Source organism: Carassius carassius, chromosome 21 (assembly GCF_963082965.1).
Source record: "Carassius carassius chromosome 21, fCarCar2.1, whole genome shotgun sequence".
NCBI classification, from domain to species: domain Eukaryota; kingdom Metazoa; phylum Chordata; class Actinopteri; order Cypriniformes; family Cyprinidae; genus Carassius; species Carassius carassius.
The window spans coordinates 32,123,658-32,143,787 of NC_081775.1; the positions used below are offsets into that span (position 1 = coordinate 32,123,658).

General features: G+C 38.5%; 1 protein-coding gene across 4 annotated transcripts in view; it reads left to right on the plus strand.

Annotated features, from left to right (window-relative positions):
- LOC132098173 (semaphorin-6A-like) overlaps positions 1 to 20,130 on the plus strand; it is a 57,444-nt gene that overhangs the window by 18,582 nt on the left and 18,732 nt on the right. For all 4 annotated transcript variants that reach the window (XM_059504345.1, XM_059504348.1, XM_059504346.1 and 1 more), the window contains exons 2-13: positions 2,735 to 2,877; positions 3,633 to 3,750; positions 8,298 to 8,358; positions 8,614 to 8,676; positions 9,785 to 9,886; positions 11,861 to 11,951; positions 13,050 to 13,169; positions 13,931 to 14,019; positions 15,153 to 15,370; positions 15,645 to 15,776; positions 17,278 to 17,433; positions 18,911 to 19,084. In XM_059504345.1, coding sequence (XP_059360328.1) covers positions 2,778 to 2,877; positions 3,633 to 3,750; positions 8,298 to 8,358; positions 8,614 to 8,676; positions 9,785 to 9,886; positions 11,861 to 11,951; positions 13,050 to 13,169; positions 13,931 to 14,019; positions 15,153 to 15,370; positions 15,645 to 15,776; positions 17,278 to 17,433; positions 18,911 to 19,084 — 1,424 coding nt within the window. In that variant the 5' untranslated portion in view covers positions 2,735 to 2,777. The remainder of the gene's footprint in view (positions 1 to 2,734; positions 2,878 to 3,632; positions 3,751 to 8,297; positions 8,359 to 8,613; positions 8,677 to 9,784; positions 9,887 to 11,860; positions 11,952 to 13,049; positions 13,170 to 13,930; positions 14,020 to 15,152; positions 15,371 to 15,644; positions 15,777 to 17,277; positions 17,434 to 18,910; positions 19,085 to 20,130) is intronic.

A 20,130-nucleotide genomic window follows, 5' to 3' on the forward strand; every position in this document is an offset into this window, starting at 1 on the left:
ACAGAAGTTTCTCAGTCTGCATTGGGGAGTTTGTGTGGTGTCCCTCAGGGTTCCATTCTTGGACCTATCTTATTTTCATTATATCTCCTACTGTTAGGGTTCATTTTTAGGAAATATAGCATCTTATTTCATTGTTATGCAGACGACACACAACTTTATCTCCCTTTGAAACAGAAAGATGCAAACTCTATAGCACCACTGTTGGTCTGTCTTGAGGAAGTTAGGGCCTAGTTGGCTTAAAATTCTTTTAAGTTCAATGAAGAAAAAACAGAAGTCATGATATTTAGATCTGGCAACACCTATGACCCTCTTGATGTAGATTTGAGTGTTATAAAATCATATGTAAAGCCAAATGTTAAAAACCTGGGTGTTATAATGGACACTGACAGTGATTTTAAACTAGATAAACAAATTATTTCAGTAATTAAATCTAGTTTTTTTCAGTTGAGGCAATTATCTATCTGTCTATATATATATGTATATATATATGTTAATATCTGTTTTTTTTTTTGCTATGTGCAAATTATTTTGATTTTGGGTATGCTTGTTTAAAAAAAAGTGCTCTATAAAAAAACTTTGATTTCATTTGATGTATTCTCCTGATGTGTGGTGGTTTTCTTTGTGAATGTCTGTACGCGTGGGTTCAGGTAGGGTCTCGTCTCGTCTGATTACTAAGGTTTAACTCAGATGAGGGTGAGTGACTGAGAACGAGTCTTTAAAGCATCAGATCTAATTAAGAGCAGCTGTAAGGAAGCTCAGTTCGGCTCGGGTTATCTGCGTGTCTCTACTCGAAGTGTTGTTTTGATGGAGCGGATGCCACACAGGAGCGTGGTGTTTGTGTTTCTCTTCTGGAAACTAGAGATTCACACAGAGTTTGAGTGTGGGTTAAAGCTGCTTCAGTGCATTTCTGTTTGTCTGAAACACAGTTCATTCATTCTGATCATGATTTGAGTTTGAGTTAGGTGTCACAGGATCATGAAGCCATCGTTCCTGTCGTGTGTTCATGTCGCTGTCACTGTGTTTATGAAGAGGATTTATAGTTTTGTTGTTTCTGTCATCTGATGGTCAATCCAGTGCTGATCTACTGTAGATCCCCGCGCTCACATTCAGCTTATAAACATGTAGGAACATTGTTTTGAAAGGTTTCTAAAGCAGTTAAATGTCCAGTTTTCTTTAATGATTATAATGTTATTTAAAGATTACAAAAAATGTTTTTTTAGAACGTTCATAAAATACAAATAACATCATGAGAGCGTCCAGAAGAGTTTGATCGAAGAAGGTTTTCTCTAAACAGAGTGAGAACGTGTATCAAACAATAAACTAATAAAAATGTTCCATAAACATTACTTTAAAACGTTTCGTCCTAACTTTTATAAAAACAATCATTAGTGGAAGTTGTGAGAATGTTATGTTTTATTACTGAATATTAATTCTCATTTGAACCCCATTTATAGTAATGTATGGTCATAATGTGTTAGTTTAGTTAAACTGGTTTTATTATGCTGGTTTGTAGAGAGTTTATATTTCAGTCACAAACATGAGTTCTAATCGGATTTGAATTTGATTAAACGTACAAGCCTACTTTTGATTAATTAATCCAAAAATTGCCAAATTCAGTGACATTCTAGACTACTAAACTTGAGCTCTTAAGCTTCTTCTTATTAAGCTTCTTATTTAGAAAGATCGCCAAAGGACTTAAGATATTCAGTAAATTTCCTACCGTAAATATATCAAAACTTCATTTTTGATTAGTAATATGCATTGCTAAGAACTTCATCTTTAATCAGCTTTAAAGATGATTTTCCCAATATTTAGTTTTTTTTGTTCCAGATTTTCAAATAGTTGTATCTCAGACAAATGTTGTGCTTTCAGATGATGTATAAATATGAATTTGAGAAGTGTTTTCCCCTCTGTTGTGTTGATCCCTTGCTCCGTCGCTGGTGTTGGTCTGATATGTAGATGTGTGTCTTCTCTTGCCGGTGGGTTTGTGTTATTGAGTTATTTATTCAGCGGTTTGTGATGAAGAGCAGATGAACCAGCCGCTGCGTTCAGCCCTTTTCTAGTAAAACCTGACTTTGAGCGGCTCACAGAAACGAGGAGCTTGTCATTCACTCTTTCATGTGTTTGTGCTGGTCAATATGATGTTAAGTAGCTTCTAGTTTATTAACACAAGTGTCATCTCTTCAGGAGGAGCACACACATCACTTTACTGGTATTTCAGTTACAGCACAGCTCGTCAAGCGTCGCTTTAATTAATTACACTGTGTGTAATGTGTTGTGTGATAGACTGTATCAGTGTTCACTGCAAAACATGACTGTCTTACTTAAGAAGAGAATGATTTTTAGCATCGTTTGTGTTGATGGATCCTGGATCTTGTATGAACCCAATGAAGTGTAGCTTGAGTCGCTGTGAATAAAAGAGTGGGACCGATGCATGACTGTAAAGCGTGAGGTTTGATCGCTCTGTTTCTCTGAGCCTCCCTTGCAGCAGGATCTGTCTGTGATCTGCAATGATTTGTGGGTCGTTTGTTGCACAAGGAAACTCATGCATCCCTGAGAGCATGCGAGGTCAGAGGTCAGCGTGTAAATCAGTCCCATCGCCGAGGTTCATGTCAGCAGTTCTCTTAGTTTACCCATGATGCTCAGCGGCTCGATCCATGTCTGACGCATGTTCCGCTAAGCCAGTTAAAGCGATCTGCTGATTGTGTGTGTGTGTGTGTGTGTGTGTGTGCAGGCTGAAGTTCAGAAGAGATCCAGCGCAGCGGCAGGACTCAATCATGCGGTCGCAGGCCTTGTTGCTGTATTTCACAGTCCTGCAGACGGCCGGAGCCGCTTTCCCAGAAGACACCGAGCCAATCAGTATTTCACACAGCAACTGTGAGTAACTGCGTCTCACTTGTTCTCGTCCCGCCATCTTCTCCTCTCAGCGGCTCTGGGAAATGAGATTCTGGTGTCCTGAGATCCTCTTTTGTGTTTCCTCTCAGGATGAAAGACTTACAAACACACACACAGTCTCATTTAACGCTTCCTGTGTCCATGTATTTCCTCTTAAAACAGCAAGTTCTTGTTTTGTATTCGAAAGGCTTTCATTTTCCTCTCTGTCATAAAACACGATCGGCTGTTATGTTCTAAATCTAGTACAGAGTTTCCCAAGTTAATAAGAAGCTGATAATGAATTAAAGCAAGACACGACAGACAAAACCAGCGTGTTTTCATGCTCTGGTCAGTTTTGCATCCTTATTTCAGAAGAGTGGAAGGAAAACATCCAAAACACACATTTAAGAGTTTATTTTATTGCACTTTATCTCATTTGGATCTTTCATATCTGTAAAGAGTTCTTTCTCTTACAAACACCAAACTTTATAGTTTTATTCTTCTGTATATAAGGATTGTTCGGATTTCATTCACTCGGACTTATCCAACCCTTAAAACATGGTGAAATGTGTTTGTTTTCTGTCTGTTGACAGTAGGTTTTGATTTATGAAGTGATAAATCAAAGTAGAATTATGGTTTATCCAACTTTATCCCAAGTTCAGAGTTCCTCTCTTGAAATGCATGCAACTTGTGATTACATTTAAAAATTATTCTGAGCGTGTGTAAATCAAACTCTGTTCCTCTTCCTTCTCCGTCAGATACCAAACAATATCCAGCGTTCGTGGGACACAAACCAGGACGAAACAACACGCAGCGGCACAAACTGGACATCCAGCTGATCGTCCTCATGAACCGGACTCTCTATGTGGCCGCCAGGTCAGTTCACCTTTTAACGACCGGCCCGTTTGACCTTTATCTGGGTTTATCTCTTAATTTGCCCTTCTATGATTAAAGTCCTGAAATCAGAGCAGAAAATCTTAAAAACATAAAGTGGTGGCGTAAAATGTAGCATGAACTGCAAAGCATGAATATCTTCATCAGTATTTCGGTCTTGTTTTTCCAGTTTCCAAACATCCTTGATGATAACGATGAAGATATGTAATATAAAAAAAACTAAAACCATAAACCTGAAATAAAATAAACTTAAACATTTCATTTCAGTACTGAAATAAAAGGATATAGAGATTTATAGAAAAAAAGATAAAGGAAAAAAAAATGAACACGGGTTAGAAGTTGTATTTTCAAAGTTTGTGGAAATGTGTTGCTTACAGAACGTGTATTGTGTTTCCTTTCATTTATTTATTGTTTAACATAAAGTGTCTTAAAAAGTGTTAGATTTACCTTCATAAATGCTGCAAAAAAAACCCTGGTTTATGTTTTCACAAAAGGAAATAATTTTCAGGTCTTCTGGTTCAGCTGTTTTAAGTGTGTATGTGAATGATCTCGTGATAAACACTGGCGTGTTCTTCAGCCAGAGATACACCTGATCACACTCTGATTGATTGATTGCTGTAGGCTCCGCCTCCTCTCAGTCTCCACTAATGAAAATGCTGGAGCTCTGATTGATTGATGGCTAGAGGCTCCGCCCACTCCACGGTCAGATCTCTGATCACGAGAGGTTTGAAAGCTCTAGCGGTGGATCAGTGTTGTTCTGATGCTCAGTTCATTTCTTCTCTTCTCTGCCGTTTAGAAAGATGCATGTTTTCAGCTCCAGGCTCCTCCGGGCTTTCTGTTGTTTTGTGGCTTTATAAAAGACTCAGCACCTCTGTTTTCTTTGGAGTTTTTCTTCAGTTTGTTTTGTTTCTTGAAAGCTCGATGCTGTTCAACAAAAATGTAGTGATGGAAACACAGCAGGACAGAGAGAAAGAGGAAGGAAAGTTCTGATCTGCATAGACTAGTCTTGAAACATTAATCATCTAATGTTTCTTAGAGACTCGTCACAACTTTTCAAAGCGAGTTAAAATTCTGTTAAATTGCTCTTGAATACAGAAAATAAGAATCATTAACTCTCATTTCTGAATACTTGGTTCAGAAAAACTCATTGCAATATTGGAAATATTTCTGTGTTAAACCATGAAGGCTGATTATCAAGTAATGTGCAAAGTAGGTTCACTGAGTTTTGTTGTTTTTTTGTTTTCACTGAATGCATTTTATGCATGCATTGATAAATGATCCAGTTTATCCACAAAGATGCTGTGTGAAGAGTCTTGACACGTGATTATAAAAGTCTGCAATTATGGATTCAGTTAATGATCGCAGACTCTGATATCTGCTCAAGTGGATTCAGTAGATGAGATCTAGAGCTGAAGATTCTCAGTTGATGTTTTTGGAATTTTGCATTTTGGAGTATCGCATAAAAAAATTATGTGCATTATTTCTAAAAATGAGTGTAAAAAAAAAAATCTAATGCACACAACTGAGTATGATAAAACTTTTATCTGTGCATGAAGTACGATGGAAACCTGATTGCTGAACAAATTCCAGCATGTGCATCAAACTATCATCTCTGCAACGTTAAACTGGGACGACAATCTAAGAGGCATTATTATTAAATCACATCAAAGGCTTCTGTTCTTGAGATAGATTAAAACGTTTGACATATCTAAAGTTAATGTATATACTTTTTATGGATCTGTCATTGAAGTAATTAATGTATGGTTTGGTAGCTCCACAGATCAGCAGAGATGTCAGATTAGTAATAGAACTCCAAAAAGACTGGTTTTGATCTTCCAACCATTGATAAGATCTGTCTCAGGTCTGCAGAAAAAGGTCTAACAATCCTGAAAGATCCTTACATCCAGCTGATCTTGTTCTGTTTGACACGTTGGATGGAAACGGTACTTGGTTCACAAATGTCTTAAGCAGTATTCCAGTTTTGCACAGTTTGAGTCTTTGGATGTAAACACAGCTAGAGTGTGATGTGAAGCGCGCGCACACACACACACACACACACAGCTGAGCTCTGGGTCTGGAGGTGCTCATGGGACATTGTCCACATTCCTCAGGCTGCAGCCGAGGCGTCCCTTAACAACCCAAACCCCCCCGTCATGAGAACAGAGAAACACTGCTCCACTGACCCCAGAACAGCTGAGAAACTCCGCCTCTGAGGCCTCGTGTGTGATGGAGGGCGGAGCTTCGGCGGAGGATTGACAGGTGTGAGACGCATACTAATGAGCTCCTTTCTCTGTGAACACAGAGTGAGAGAGTTTGACAAAAGGCCACCAGATGGATGCATGAGAAGCACATTCCTGCACACAAAGAGCCTCTGTTGAGCTCTGGACGACCGGCACACACAGATCAGACCTGCTCTCAGTAAAACACATCAAACCAGACCGGCTTGTGTGTTTAGTTCATGTTTAGCAGATGTGATGGATTAGTCACTGTCTTTCCTTTGGAGAAACAGAAATCTGGAGCTTTTTGTCTAATCAGATAAAGTCTTTATTGATAGAGTGCTTTTAACAATACAGATTGTGTTGAAGCACTTTACCGTATTAAATAGGAACATAGTGTCAATAATGCAGAAGTAAACACTCAATCTTCAGTTAAAGGAAAATTATATATATATATATTTGTGTTTCATTGTAAAATTCCAACTCTTTTACTACTGTTTATACTAAAACTTTACTGAAGCTTGTCTTCAGACCCAGTTGTTGTATTGTGGATTGTGAGCTGAAGTGAGAACATGCATTATTAACACCTTACTGTCCCCCTCCTGGAGTATTGTACAGATTCAGTGTCCCTGGTGTTCTGGAGCTCATATTAACATGATTCTGTGGAGCTGTGCTTCAGCTCTGTGCTTTCTGCTGGTTTATTTCTTCATAAAACAAATTATTAGATTGCGTTTTACAAGAAAATACAATTTCAGTCTTTTTTTGTGTGTGTTTAATTCAATATCTTGCCATTTCTAGACCCGATTTTTTCACTATGCATATTGACTAATTAATTAATTAATTTATAATTTAGTCCCCTGCAGGTTGCATGAATCTCTAAATGACACATTTGGAACAATGGAACTCAATTATCAAATGTTAAAATACTTAATTTTGTCTTTTGAAAAATTGTGTTCAACATTAATTTGGCTCAGAGATGCATCAACATCCGCATTTCATCAGACCGGGAATAAAAGAAACAGCCAGTAAGTTCATCAGTTGTCTCTGAGATGGGACACCGTACCTGTGACTTCATCAGTCAGAAACACAATCTCAGACGAGCTGATTAATTGAGCTGATCTGATTAATAATGCTGGAGGCCTGAATGAGTGTTTCTGTCCCTTACACACACACACACACACACACACACTTCTGATGCCACTGTGATTAATTACTGGGTTTCTCATAATGTTTGAGGAGTTTCATTGGTCTTGAGATCAACAGAGCGACAGCATTCATTTCACAAATAGCTTTTCTATTAGATTGAGGGAGCGAGGAAGATGCGATTGAATTAATCTCAAGTCTGAACGCTGGATCAGAGTCAAAACACGTTCTGTTGGCACAGACACAGACACAGACACAGCAGCTCGAAACAGAAGAAATGAGCAGAACACAAGAGAAGTTACACTAGATTTTATTGAATCTGAGCAATTCATCAACTAATGGCTTTCTGGAAAATTCAATGTTCTTCCACCAGTGTCCATAAATTTGTTAATACCATTTCATTTAGTTTATATTTTTTTTAAGTGTGTATATACATTTTCATTTTTTTTTACAACTTTTGCACAGTGTTATTTTAGTCGTGTTTGTATACTGTTGTTAATATTTAAAATGAGCTTTTATTTGATTTGTATTTTATTTGTAGTCTTTTTGTTTTAGTTGAGTTTGTGTTTCCTTTAACCTCAGGGCTTCAAACATTTCAAATTTTCATTCATCTGGTTTTATTTTTTATTTATTTCAGATTTCAAATAGCTAAAATGTTTTTAATAATTGACTGTGTCTAGCCATGATTCAAAGTCTCTTAACAAACCTTCGTTTGTTTGTTCGTCTGCTTTCTGAAATGCTTGCCTCTATTCAAATTTAAGAACTGAATTTGTAGTTCTGGAAATCTTTTGGGTTTAGTTGTGAATGAAGTGACGTTTGTGTTCATTTCCATTCAGTTCCAGTATTGGTCTGCTGAGATTGACTGATTTCCAGGGACATGTTTCTTAATATTTTGCAATGGCAGTTTTTGCCTAATTACGTTGTTAAATATATCTGTTTTTTGTTTTTCTTTAAAAAACAGCTTCAATCAGAATCCTGTAGATTGTAACCAATCAGATATGATAATTAATGCCGTGTTTAATGTAGACGTCCCACATGAAGACAGGGCTGCAGTGTTGTGACTAATCCTCATTGTTGATCAGTGTTCCTGATGCTGTAATAGTGATTATTAATGTGGACAGTCTCTGATATTGGAGCTGAAGACGAATGAAAGTGTGAATGTCTTCACAGGGATCACATTTACACGGTGGACATCGAGACGGCCGACACGGAGGAGATCTTCTTCAGTAAGGTGAGTCTAAGGATAGACTTCTGTCCTGCTCTTAATTACCTGGCAGCAAACGAAGCAAGCGTCTCTATCTCTCTCTAAGAGCTTTATCCCATCAGGAGCCGCTGTCACGTGTGTGTGTGTGTGTGTGTGTGTGTGTGTGTCTGTGTGTGTGAGGCCGGCTGATTAATGAGGATCGATCGAGCGGCGTGTAGTTTAATCATCAGCCGTGACAGAGAGCTGTAATCTATCGATCTGACATTGATTTGCTGTCGACAGAAGCTGACGTGGAAGTCCAGACAGGCCGATGTGGACACCTGCAGGATGAAGGGAAAACACAAGGTATGATGAGGTCACAGAGGAGCGATGATGTCATGGTTGAGTGATGATGTCACGCATCACAAGGATCTGCTGATCTGCAGAGAAAGGCCTAATATTAGGACATTCGATGATGGGGAGTTCAAAAATATCAATTATGTATAGTTTTAAGCAACATTTTAAAAAAAAAGTGCATAAAAGTTGACATATATCAGCTTAATGCACTTAAAAAAAAAAAAAAAAAAGCCAAATAACAAATATTTTGGTTTTAATGGCAAAAGTGTAAATATTGAACCATTTAATTCACAAGCTGAAGTGGAAAATGTTCAGATAATCCATTTAATGTCAAAGTACTTTACATAAACACAGGATTATGAATAAATAAACTTTTTCACACAAGATTTTCCATGTGATTATCTGTGGCTGTTTGGATGCACGAAAAGCAGAGAAAATCTGGTTCATGTTTGCAAAAAGTGGCCTAATTTACCTATTTTCTGTTCAAAAATATCAATTAGAAAAATTTCTGTAAATAAGAATGCAGATTTGTCAAATTATATATATGTACTGTATCGTCTTTATAACTTATCAAAGCAAAAAGTCAGAAATGTCAGCTCAAAAAATGAAATGCATTCATTTAACTTACTAGGAGTGTAGATAAATGTTTAAATAATCTATTTCATTAAAAAACAACTAGAATTAAATCAGCTTTTTCTCAACATTATCTTTTATATTGTCTCTGTTGGATGCAGTAAAAGCAGAAAACATCTGGCTCATGTTTACATTTTCTTTTGCTCTCTGGACATCATTCTGACCTTGAAATCACGACTAATAATGAAATGATGTCATGCATGTGATAATAGGCTGAGAATTGAACAAACAGTTATGATCTGGCTCAGAAGCAGACAGAAATCATGTGTTTGTGGTGTTTTTCTGCTGAGAATAAAAGACTAGTTCCCAGAACAAATGCTTGTAAAAGCACAAACGCTATGAAAGGCATCATATTTAGTGAGAAAGTGTGGCATGCTCCAGCAAAACACACACTATTTTTGGAATCAGCAGCCAAAATTAGTGAAAAACAAGCGTTGGATCTCATTCAGCAGATATGATGTAATAGGTTCTCGTCTCGTTCCAGGACGAGTGCCATAATTTCATCAAGGTCCTGCTGCAGCAGAGCGACGACTCTCTGTTCGTCTGTGGAACCAACGCCTTCAACCCGTCCTGTCGGACCTACAAGGTGAGCGTGACCTCTGACCTCTGACCTCAGCCGGGCTGCATGTTGGATACTCAAACGACAGAACGAAAGCGTCAGAGATTGATGAGTGTGTGAGTGATTGAGAGTTAACATGAAGACCAGTTCTGAATGACACATGACCGCTGTGGGATGTCCTTCTTTTTCTTTAGTTATTATTAAATCTAGGTTATTATTTAGAAGAGAACACATCAAAAAGAAAAACAAATGAGTATCAAAAATACCTAGGTTGATTTTTGTAGAGAGCGAAACACTGACTCGGATCATCAGAAAACTGTAGATGTGTTTTTCACTTGTAATGCCAGAATAAATCTGAAGTATCTTCAGGAAAGTCTGAAAGCTGAACTATTTTGCTGGAAAGATCAGAGACGTTTCGTTTTAGGTCATTTTAAATGTACTTTCTTAAAAAAAAAAAAAACAAGTCACGAAAAAAACCCAAGCAAACCCAGGCGACAAAAAGTAACACAAAAGTAACGTGTGATGTATTACTCTCTATAAAAAGTAACGCAATTAGGAATGAGCTAATGCAACATTGTAAACCATTACTTTTAAAATAAACTTGCCTAGGGCTGCAAAACGATTCGTTGCGATTAATTGATTCAAAATAAAAGTTTGTTTACATACTATATGTTTACTAATATGTTACTAATTGTTTTGCAGCTCTTAACATACCCCAACACTTAAAGCTTGCCGTGAACTCTTAATCGTGCAGGATCCCTGTGTCAGGGTGAGATTGGGATGTGTGTTTTCTGACCAGTGATTGGTGAACCGTGTTAGAAACAGTCCACACTCTTTAGCTCTGAGATCAGCAGTGTGTTTGTGAGGGAGATCGAGAAAGAGAGGTTTAGTTTCATTCAGTGTTTTTGCTTGATTTGACCCCATCATCTGCTGCTCTGCAGTCAGTGGAACACAGAACGAGCCGTCGCTGTCTAATAACTGGCTCGGTCCAGCAGAAAGATGCTGAAGCACGTTTGCCAGGAGCAGCACTAGACGCTGACAGATTTCCCCTGCGGACACTCTGCCTTTGGACGCCTTCGAGCGGCGTTGTGTCCGCTCTGCTGTCCACGGCTCTGAAAACAGCGTCTGTTGAGGGCCAAAGTCGTCCCACTTTAATCATCAGTGTACAAATGTTCTCCTGAACGAGTGCTGTGATCCGCGGCCTCCTCCTGAGAACCCATCTGCGGCCAGGCTCCGAGCTGCTGGATTTACGGCTGGTGTCCATTACATCAGCTGTTGCCGGGCGGAACGAGCGGCCCGTAACTATCCCGAAGAGGATCGGAGCGCATGCTTTCATCCTGACTGCTGTATGGTCCGGTCCAGACTGGTTCTGTGCTGGTCCAGATTGGTTTATATTGGCTCTGAACTGGAACTGTTCTAATGTTTGTGCTTCTGTATCTGCTGACCAATCTACAGTATTTTAGTCTTTTTTTTTAAAGAACAGCGTGTCATATCTTGTAGTTGAGAGGATGTTTCTGTTCGTTTGTGTAGATGTTGCATTCATCTTAAAGTGTGTAAATCAATCCCTTACTCTAATTAAATCCAAAGGGGGAATGAATTAGTACAGTGAGGCCATGATTTAATCAAACGAGGGAACGAGTCGAATATTAGGAATGAATTCTCAATATATCTTTGTCATGTGTGGCTCCATACATCACCCATTTGATTAGTGTTAATAAAAGTTAACTGTTTAAAGTGAGATTCCTGGTTTGCTCTTCCTCACTGTCATGCTGTGGAGCGGGAATACCATAACATTCCTGATCCGTGTTTGTTTCAGTGTATTTTGGTAGGAATGTTAATTGTGAGCGCTCTTCTTCAGATTCGCCAAGATAGAAATAGCCAGCGAAACAAGCAGCCTCAGAGAGGAAGAGCTTTAAAAATAAGACTGTTAAGTGTGTGAAAGTCTCAGACGCTGAAGGCTAGGGTGGGTTTGACCTCTGACCTCTCCCTTCATTCCTGCAGATGGACAGTCTGGATGCGGTGGGAGATGAGATCAGTGGAATGGCGCGCTGCCCGTATGATGCCAAACACGCCAACGTGGCCCTGTTTGCCGGTAAGACAAACAGTCTGAAACACTTCCATAATGAACGTCTGTCAGAAGCATGCTGGGAATACGAGTCCTAACCCTGTTTCTGGGAAGAGCGTGTGCTGGCAGCGACTCGTGTGCGGCTGCTCTGGAAACACATGAAACTATTGTGCTGCGGTTAGAGAGCGCCTCTGGGAGTCCCGCCCCGAAATACAGCAGCAAAAATAACCCTGAAGATGGAAAACCCGCATGACTCATTCCTCCATTAGCGGCCGTAAAACCTTCCAGAGAACCTTCTGCCTTCCCAGCACGCGTACGGCTAAAATAACACCATTATACGCTTTAAATATGCTGTTTAGATGTTAAAAACTGATTTTTGGAGGATGTTTAACAAGAAAATACTATTTCAGTTTTTCTACTTCAAAATGACATGTTTAATTTAATGTTGCTTTGTAATTGTTTGAGCAATTTCTAATTGAAAATTGCTTCTGGGTAAATCCTACAACAAGATTTTCAGAAAAACTAGGAAAGTAAATTCAGGAACATTTGCCTACTAATAAAAAAAGAAAGATTCCAATAGGGTCGGGAATGTAGTGAATTATAAATATATTTATTCTTATATTTTTTTATTACTTTATTAGATATTACAGCACATTGGTGTATGTAATATCAACAATTAAATGTAGCCCATGGTTTAGAATTATAGGCAATTTCCTCACAATCTTATCTCTGTAGATCATTTTTGTGTAGATCTGCCTTTTTAAAAATATGTATTTTAAAATTAATGTTTATCTGCTTAATTATTAACCAACCAACAGTATTTTTTGCCATGTTTACAGCAGGGAATTAATTATAAATATTTTAATTCAAAATGAGAACTAGAGATCAAGTATATATAAAATATTTTAATTTAATTTATCAAACGCCTCGGTTGTATTTAATATCAATATGCTATTTCCTCAAGTCAGTATGTTTTAATACATGTACCTTTATATAAAACTTTAAAAATATATTTTTATTTATAGTTAATACATTTATGTAAATAAATAAATGCATGTATCTGTAGTTGAGAGGTTGTTGGATTGATTGTGATGTGTGTTTAAACGCTGTTGTCTTCTGCTGTAGATGGGAAGTTGTACTCGGCCACGGTCACAGACTTCCTGGCGATCGATGCGGTGATCTATCGCAGTCTGGGCGACAGTGCGACCCTCCGGACGGTCAAACACGACTCCAAATGGCTGAAAGGTGAGCTGATTTTACTTTGACAGTGTTGAGACAGTGTTGTGGAAAGTTACTTTTGAAAGTAATGATTTACAATATTGTTACTCCCTAAAAATTTACTAATTATGTTACTTTAAGTTACTTTTTATGGAAAGTAATGTGATACGTTACTTTTGAGTTACTGTTTCAATCTGGGCAGGGCTTGCTTGTTTGATTTTGATATATAAAGTTCCTCTTCACACCGAAAAAATGAAGTGAAACCGTATCAGGTCTGTACAGTAGAGGGCGCCGCTCAAACTAATCACATGAAGAATATGACGCAGGAGAAGAAAGTTCAACAATATTCAGCAATAACTAAAAAAATTAAACACAAATGTGTAGTTTTTGCTTAGTATTGGATCATCGAAGGTGATGTTGGTTAACACTGAACCTGTTTTTGTGCAGTGAGATGAGTAAACACATGATCATATTTAGTCTAGAACTACAGTGAGATCATGTTCACACGCAACACTGAGCTGACTCCTGATCTCTGTCACCATGGCAACAGCAGAGCTGTCACTCAACACATGGACACAAAGTAACTGGAGATACATATCCGAAAGAGTAACTTTACTAGTTACTTTGAAAAAGTTATCCGCGTTACTTGTAGTGCATTAACCTCTAGACTGCAGACGTTAATCGTGTCTAATGACTGACAGACATCATTGAGACAAGCTCATCACAATTTGCTATGATTTGAACTCATGTTTGATGTTTGAGCTCACAGCCGCTCTTGTTGATTTCAGAGCCGTATTTCGTGCAGGCCATCGATTACGACGACTTCATCTACTTCTTCTTTCGGGAAATCGCCATGGAGTACAACAGCATGGGGAAGGTATGGGAAAAACATCTAGCATGTTTTGCTGCTTCAGACGGGAAGTGACAGGAAATGGGCGTATGAAGTATGCAAGGGTTTTTAAGAGATCTCAGGCGCGACCCGTCAGGACGCATACACTAAAAATAACACAAACATTGTCTGCTATCTCAATGACGAGCCCCAAATAGCTTTAGGTCCAGAATTCACTTCCTGGTCTGTGAGTGCTGTGAGCAAACAGACGAGTGCATGACAAAAGCTCATTGTTGTGAGTTCAAAGACAGAAGACGTGAGCTTCGAGAGGCTTCAGCGCTCCGATTCAGTGAGGAGTAATTACAGCCTGAGCGTCTCGAGTGAATATGAGTCTCTCCAGTTACTGTATGACCGACCTGCCAGATTACTGTAATTACCCTCATACTCCACACTAACGGCTCGAATTACAGCAGAACCAGTGGATGAACGTGTCAAGTCACATTTGTTTCTATAGTGCTTTACACAGTACAGAATCAATGACTCAAACTTCATCAAATCAGAACAGTTCAGAAACTGTAAAATTCATCAGTTACCAAACTAAACTGATTTCAGCTATAAAGCAGTTCTGTAAAAGACAACAGAGTCATTATTCAGATCAGTTCAGATCAAGTTTTCTCATCTGATAGTGCTAATGCATTCAGATCAACACTATTACTGACTAATTTTCTGATTTGATTTTGAATCACAAGCTTGGATATATATATATATATATATATATATATATCATGTCCAGTACATGTCCATTTTTATCTCTCTCGACTGATCCTGTAAAGTACAATAAACCCGTTTAGTCATTCATAAAATGTTGATGTTAGGTGACATTAAGCTGTTTTTTTTGGCCTCTTTCTGCAGTTGAATCACATGATTCATGATTCGTTTCAGTGAGCTGTTCTGATTCCTCTGATGTTGGTTCGTGTTTATTTGCTGCTGTAACTAGTAGTAAAGAAGAAGAGATGACCGGTGATCCACAGTCAAGCCAATGGTGACAGGAACAAGAAACCCAAACTCTATCAGGGACAGAAATACAGAATCCAGACTCAGTTTGATTCTCCTGAAGCGATTCGAGTGTTTTGAGAGCGTGACGTGTGTGTAGGACGTGTTTAATGTGTGTGTCTGATCAGGTGGTGTTTCCACGAGTGGCTCGTGTGTGTAAGAACGACCGCGGCGGATCTCAGCGAGTGCTGGAGAAACAGTGGACGTCCTTCCTGAAGACACGGCTCAACTGCTCCATCCCTGGAGACTCACACTTCTACTTCAACATCCTGCAGGCCGTCACCGACGTCATCCACATCAGCGGCCGAGACGTGGTCATGGCCACCTTCTCCACGCCGTACAACAGGTACAGATTAAGGGCAGTCAGAATTCCTATCTATTTTTTCAGCCATTTCGACAGCTCTAGAACAGATAACAGCAGATAAGACTTGGTTTATCAGCATCGAGATCCAGCAGATTCCTGTGACTGAACTCATGTTGATGTGAAGGCGACACACAATGACCCTGTTAGTCAGAGTCTGACTCAGATTCACAATTCATCCTTGTGTGCCGCTCGTGTCCGAGTCGGAGTGATTCACACTTCTGTTATGTTGCTGAAAGCGTGTGTCGGTGTGTTGCAGTATCCCGGGATCGGCCGTCTGTGCGTACGACATGCAGGAGATCGCAGCGGCCTTCACCGGACGCTTCAAAGAGCAGAAGTCGCCCGATTCCACCTGGACCCCCGTCCCAGAGGAGAAGGTGCCCAGACCCAGGTATCCATCCCACACACCTCTGTTATGTTTCTCTCTCAGTCCAGCTCTTGGACGTTCAGCGGCCAGACACTGCAGACCAAACCAGCGTTTATGCTCAGGTTTGAGCTCTATTTTGCTTCCTAATCATGTCTTCTTTCAGTCTAGTCTAAATAAAACATGCAAAACACACATTTAAGTGTTTATTTTATTGCATTTTATCTATTTGTGGCTGTAGATTTTAATCCCAATCCATATCTTTCTCTTACAATCATCAAACTTCACCATTTTATTCCTCTCTATATTCTGAAGGTTTGTTCATATTTCATTTACACTGATTTATACAACATTTCACTCCTAAAAACGTGTTTGTTTTCCGTCTGTTGAAAATATTTTCCGAATCATGGAGTGATAAAAAGAGAAATCCCTTTGGAAAAGCCTTTGACTCTAATATGACTAGAATTATTTTCTTGGATTTATCCAATGCTGTATGGAAATCAGTGCATATATAACTATCTCTCAATTACATATTTTCAGAAAACCTGTAATACAAAACAGTTTTCTTAATGTACTGTGTTTGATCAAATGGGGAAGTGTGGTGATATCTAAAACCTTTACTCTGTTCACCTGTGCGGTCTTGCAGCTCAATCCAGCATTATACTAGATATGAAACCATAATGCAGTCAGCAATTATGGATCTCTGACTTATAGAAAATAATTCAGCGTCCTGTTACAACCCTGAAGTAGATAAAAGAAGTTCATCAAAGTTGTCGTAAGACACGAACGCATTTTGGTTTCAGGACACCTTTGATGAAAGGTTCTGATCCACTTTAAATGTTGACGACTGTAATCAACATGTTCAGGGATAATCAACACAAATGCATGCATTCATGTATAGTCTTAAAATTACTTAAATGATTAAAATTTAATAATTAACTACTAAATATACAATTTTAATTAAATGTTTGTATCATTTTATTTTTAGATTATATCATATTTTTATTCATTATTTTATTGTATTCTATTTACATGTATTGTCCCTGTTGTGTACGCACAAGTGTTTGCGAGCACATAACCTGATCCTCCAGATGCAGCCGCTGATTAAATCATCTTTAAATCATCTCACAGGACCGTTCTTACCAAGCGGAGATCTGCTTCCATATGGCTTGTCTTTGTGTCACGAACGGCGGGACTATCGCCTGCGCTGATTAACATAAAATTATGTGTTTGTGTGAAACGAGGTCAAGTGTTAATGAGAGCGACTGTGCCAACTGCGTCTCAATGTAATTCTGTTTCCTCTGTGGTGGGAATAAAGCAATATATTTCCCATTCAGCAGCAGCGCAGAACCATAAACCTTCCTTCATTCAGCATATTTATCGCAGGCAGCTGAGATTCTTTACCGTTCAGTTCAAGGCAACATATTAATATCAGTGATTTAAGCTTGTTGTTGTGATTGTAGCATTGAGATGTTCATATTACTGATGCAGTAGGTAGAGATGTTTGATGTTCCTCTGTCGTCTTCAGGCCTGGCGTCTGTGCTGGAGCTTCCTCTGGAGAGAAATACAAAGTGTCCAACGAGTTCCCGGATGAAACGCTGAACTTCATCAAGCTTCACCCGCTGATGGACGAAGCCGCTCCTTCCATCGCCAATCGGCCGTGGTTCCTCAAGACGATGGTTCGGTGAGTCGAGACGGTCAGAGGTCCTTCTAAGACGTGAATTATGCATGGACATTATTGTCATGCAAATATGGATTGGTGCCCATCTTCATAAGCGCTGCTCACTTGCGTGAATGAATCGAGTCATTTGCATGAGATTCAGACACGAAGCCTGAGTGATTCATGAGTATCTGGAGATATTTCATGAATCATTATATTATATCAGCTCGACCCTGAAGGAAAGATGATGTTTCTCTATAAAAAGCAAAAGCACAGTGAAAGACTGCCGTCTGTCTTCCTATAATGAAGTGGATTATGGGAGAATTATCTGTTCTAGCAGAACGAGGCTCTTTGAAACGACGTCTGCTTTCAGTCTGATAAGTTTCTGCTCATTTGGGTTTGTGTAAATTTGCCCCAGTAAAACAGAGTTATTGAAAAAGTGCCTGTATCCGTTTCTCTCGGCTTCAAAGACTGCACAGATTTGGAAAGATGAAAAAACATGTATAATTTATTTGTCGTCTAATTTCCATCTTGCCAGTTTTAATCACTCTGAAAATGTATTTGCATACGGTTTTGGAAATTATACACACATTTGATTAACACTGAGATGAGCTGCTAATTGGAATGACAGTTGCCAGATAACGCTTTAATTCTTTAAGCGAGAGACGAGTCTGAAAATCAATGGAAATTTCATTGTAATAGAGTTCATTTTGTTCATCGTTTTTAATCTTAGTCCTGTGTTGAATGTCCTTTTTAGTTTTCATTATATGTGTCCCTGGAGCACAAAAGCAGTCATAAGTATAGCACAGGTAGATTTGTAGCTATAGCCAACAATAATAGATTATTCTTTTATGTCAAAAATAATTAGAATATCAAATTTCCTACTCTAAATATATCAAAACTTAATTTTTGATTAGTAATATGCATTTCTAAGAATGTTAATTTTTTTTTTTTGCACCCTCAGATTCCAGATTTTTAATTAGTTTAATCTCTGCTAAATATTGTCCTATCCTAACAAACCATGTAATAATGGAAAGTGCATTAATTTATCTTTCAAAGGATGTATAAATCTCAATTTCAAAATTTATTTATTTTTTTCAAAACTGCCCCATATGATTGGTTTTGTTGTCAATGGTCATATTTACTAAATTTTAGAATTTTAGTCTAGTTTTAGACATTTTAGTCCTGCTGCATAATGGTCAAACTGATAATCACAATTATTCTCCTCAAACTTATAATGGTGATTACTGATCATGATTGGTGTCATTTGAGAAATCACTTAAGACAATCATGAAAACATGTGGAGGTTGAGATGTTTTTTCTAGTCTTTTTCTTTTTTTGTTGAAGAAAATAGATACATTTTAGTCTTGTTTTTCATCAAAGATAATGCAAGTTGATAGTTACAGTGTTTAGTAATGTCAGTCTTGTCTTTGTTCATAGTCATAGTTTTCATGAATGAAATTAAGACTGCATTGTAACCTGTATTCTGTGTCTCTGGCAGATATCGTCTGACACGTATAGCCGTGGATAACGCCGCCGGCCCTCATCACAACCACACCGTAGTTTTCCTGGGATCAGAGCGAGGAATCGTGCTGAAGTTCCTGGCCAAGATGCGGAGTGGCTTCCTGAACGACAGCCTGTTTCTGGAGGAGCTGAGCGTCTACAACCCAGAGAAGTGTGTATTCCATTAGGATGAGCCGCTCTGTCATTTACACCCGTTTATCAGGTTACAGCGTGTGGTTAGTAAATTAAAGAGCACTGCTGGTTTGGACCGCCAGGCCTCACTGAATGATTAAAGTAAACAGAGAGTCTGATGGCCACCTCACAGTGGAATGAACAGGCAAGCGCTGCCCACCAGGCTTTTTGAGGACATTGATGCTGCATTTAACCTCTTCGCTAAAATGTTTATCTGCTTTATTAGCATTTTAGCATTTAGAAGATGCTTTTATCCAAAGTTATTAACAAAAGAGGAGCAAATCAATTTGTCTAAGAGCTAACAATATGTGTAATGCATAATGCCAGGTTTGCGAGAGGACTGGATTAGTAAGCAAAGTGGAAAATATATTTTTTTTATTAAAGCAACACAGCAGTACCACAGTATTGCGATTTACCATGTACAAACCAATATACTGGATTATTGCTTGAATATTGGAGAGATGCTTGCATTGTTTTTTTAACAATGATCATAAATATACATTTCTGAATAGTAACAAGCTTAGGTTTTTAGCATAACTGGATGCAAAGCAACAAACTTTTCACATGAAGCAAATGTGAGTCTACAGTAAAAAAAACATTTATCGAATTTACTACAGTTTTGGCTCAGAAATTTTTTGTATATTTAAAAGTAGAGAAGACATTAGAGTCATTATCTGTCAATCTGTTGTGATCTGTTGCGATCTAGTGTGAATCTTATGAGTGATCTGATGTAAATCTGTCTAGTGATCTGGTGTGAATCTGTCGAGTGATCTAGTGTGAATCTGTTGAGTGATCTGGTGTGAATCTGTCGAGTGATCTGGTGTGAATCTGTCGAGTGATCTGGTGTGAATCTGAAGAGTGATCTAGTGTTAATCTGTTGAGTGATCTGGTGTGAATCTGTCGAGTGATCTGGTGTGAATCTGTCGAGTGATCTGGTGTGAATCTGAAGAGTGATCTAGTGTTAATCTGTCAAGTGATCTAGTGTGAATCTGACGAGTGATCTGGTATGAATCTGTTGTGATCTGG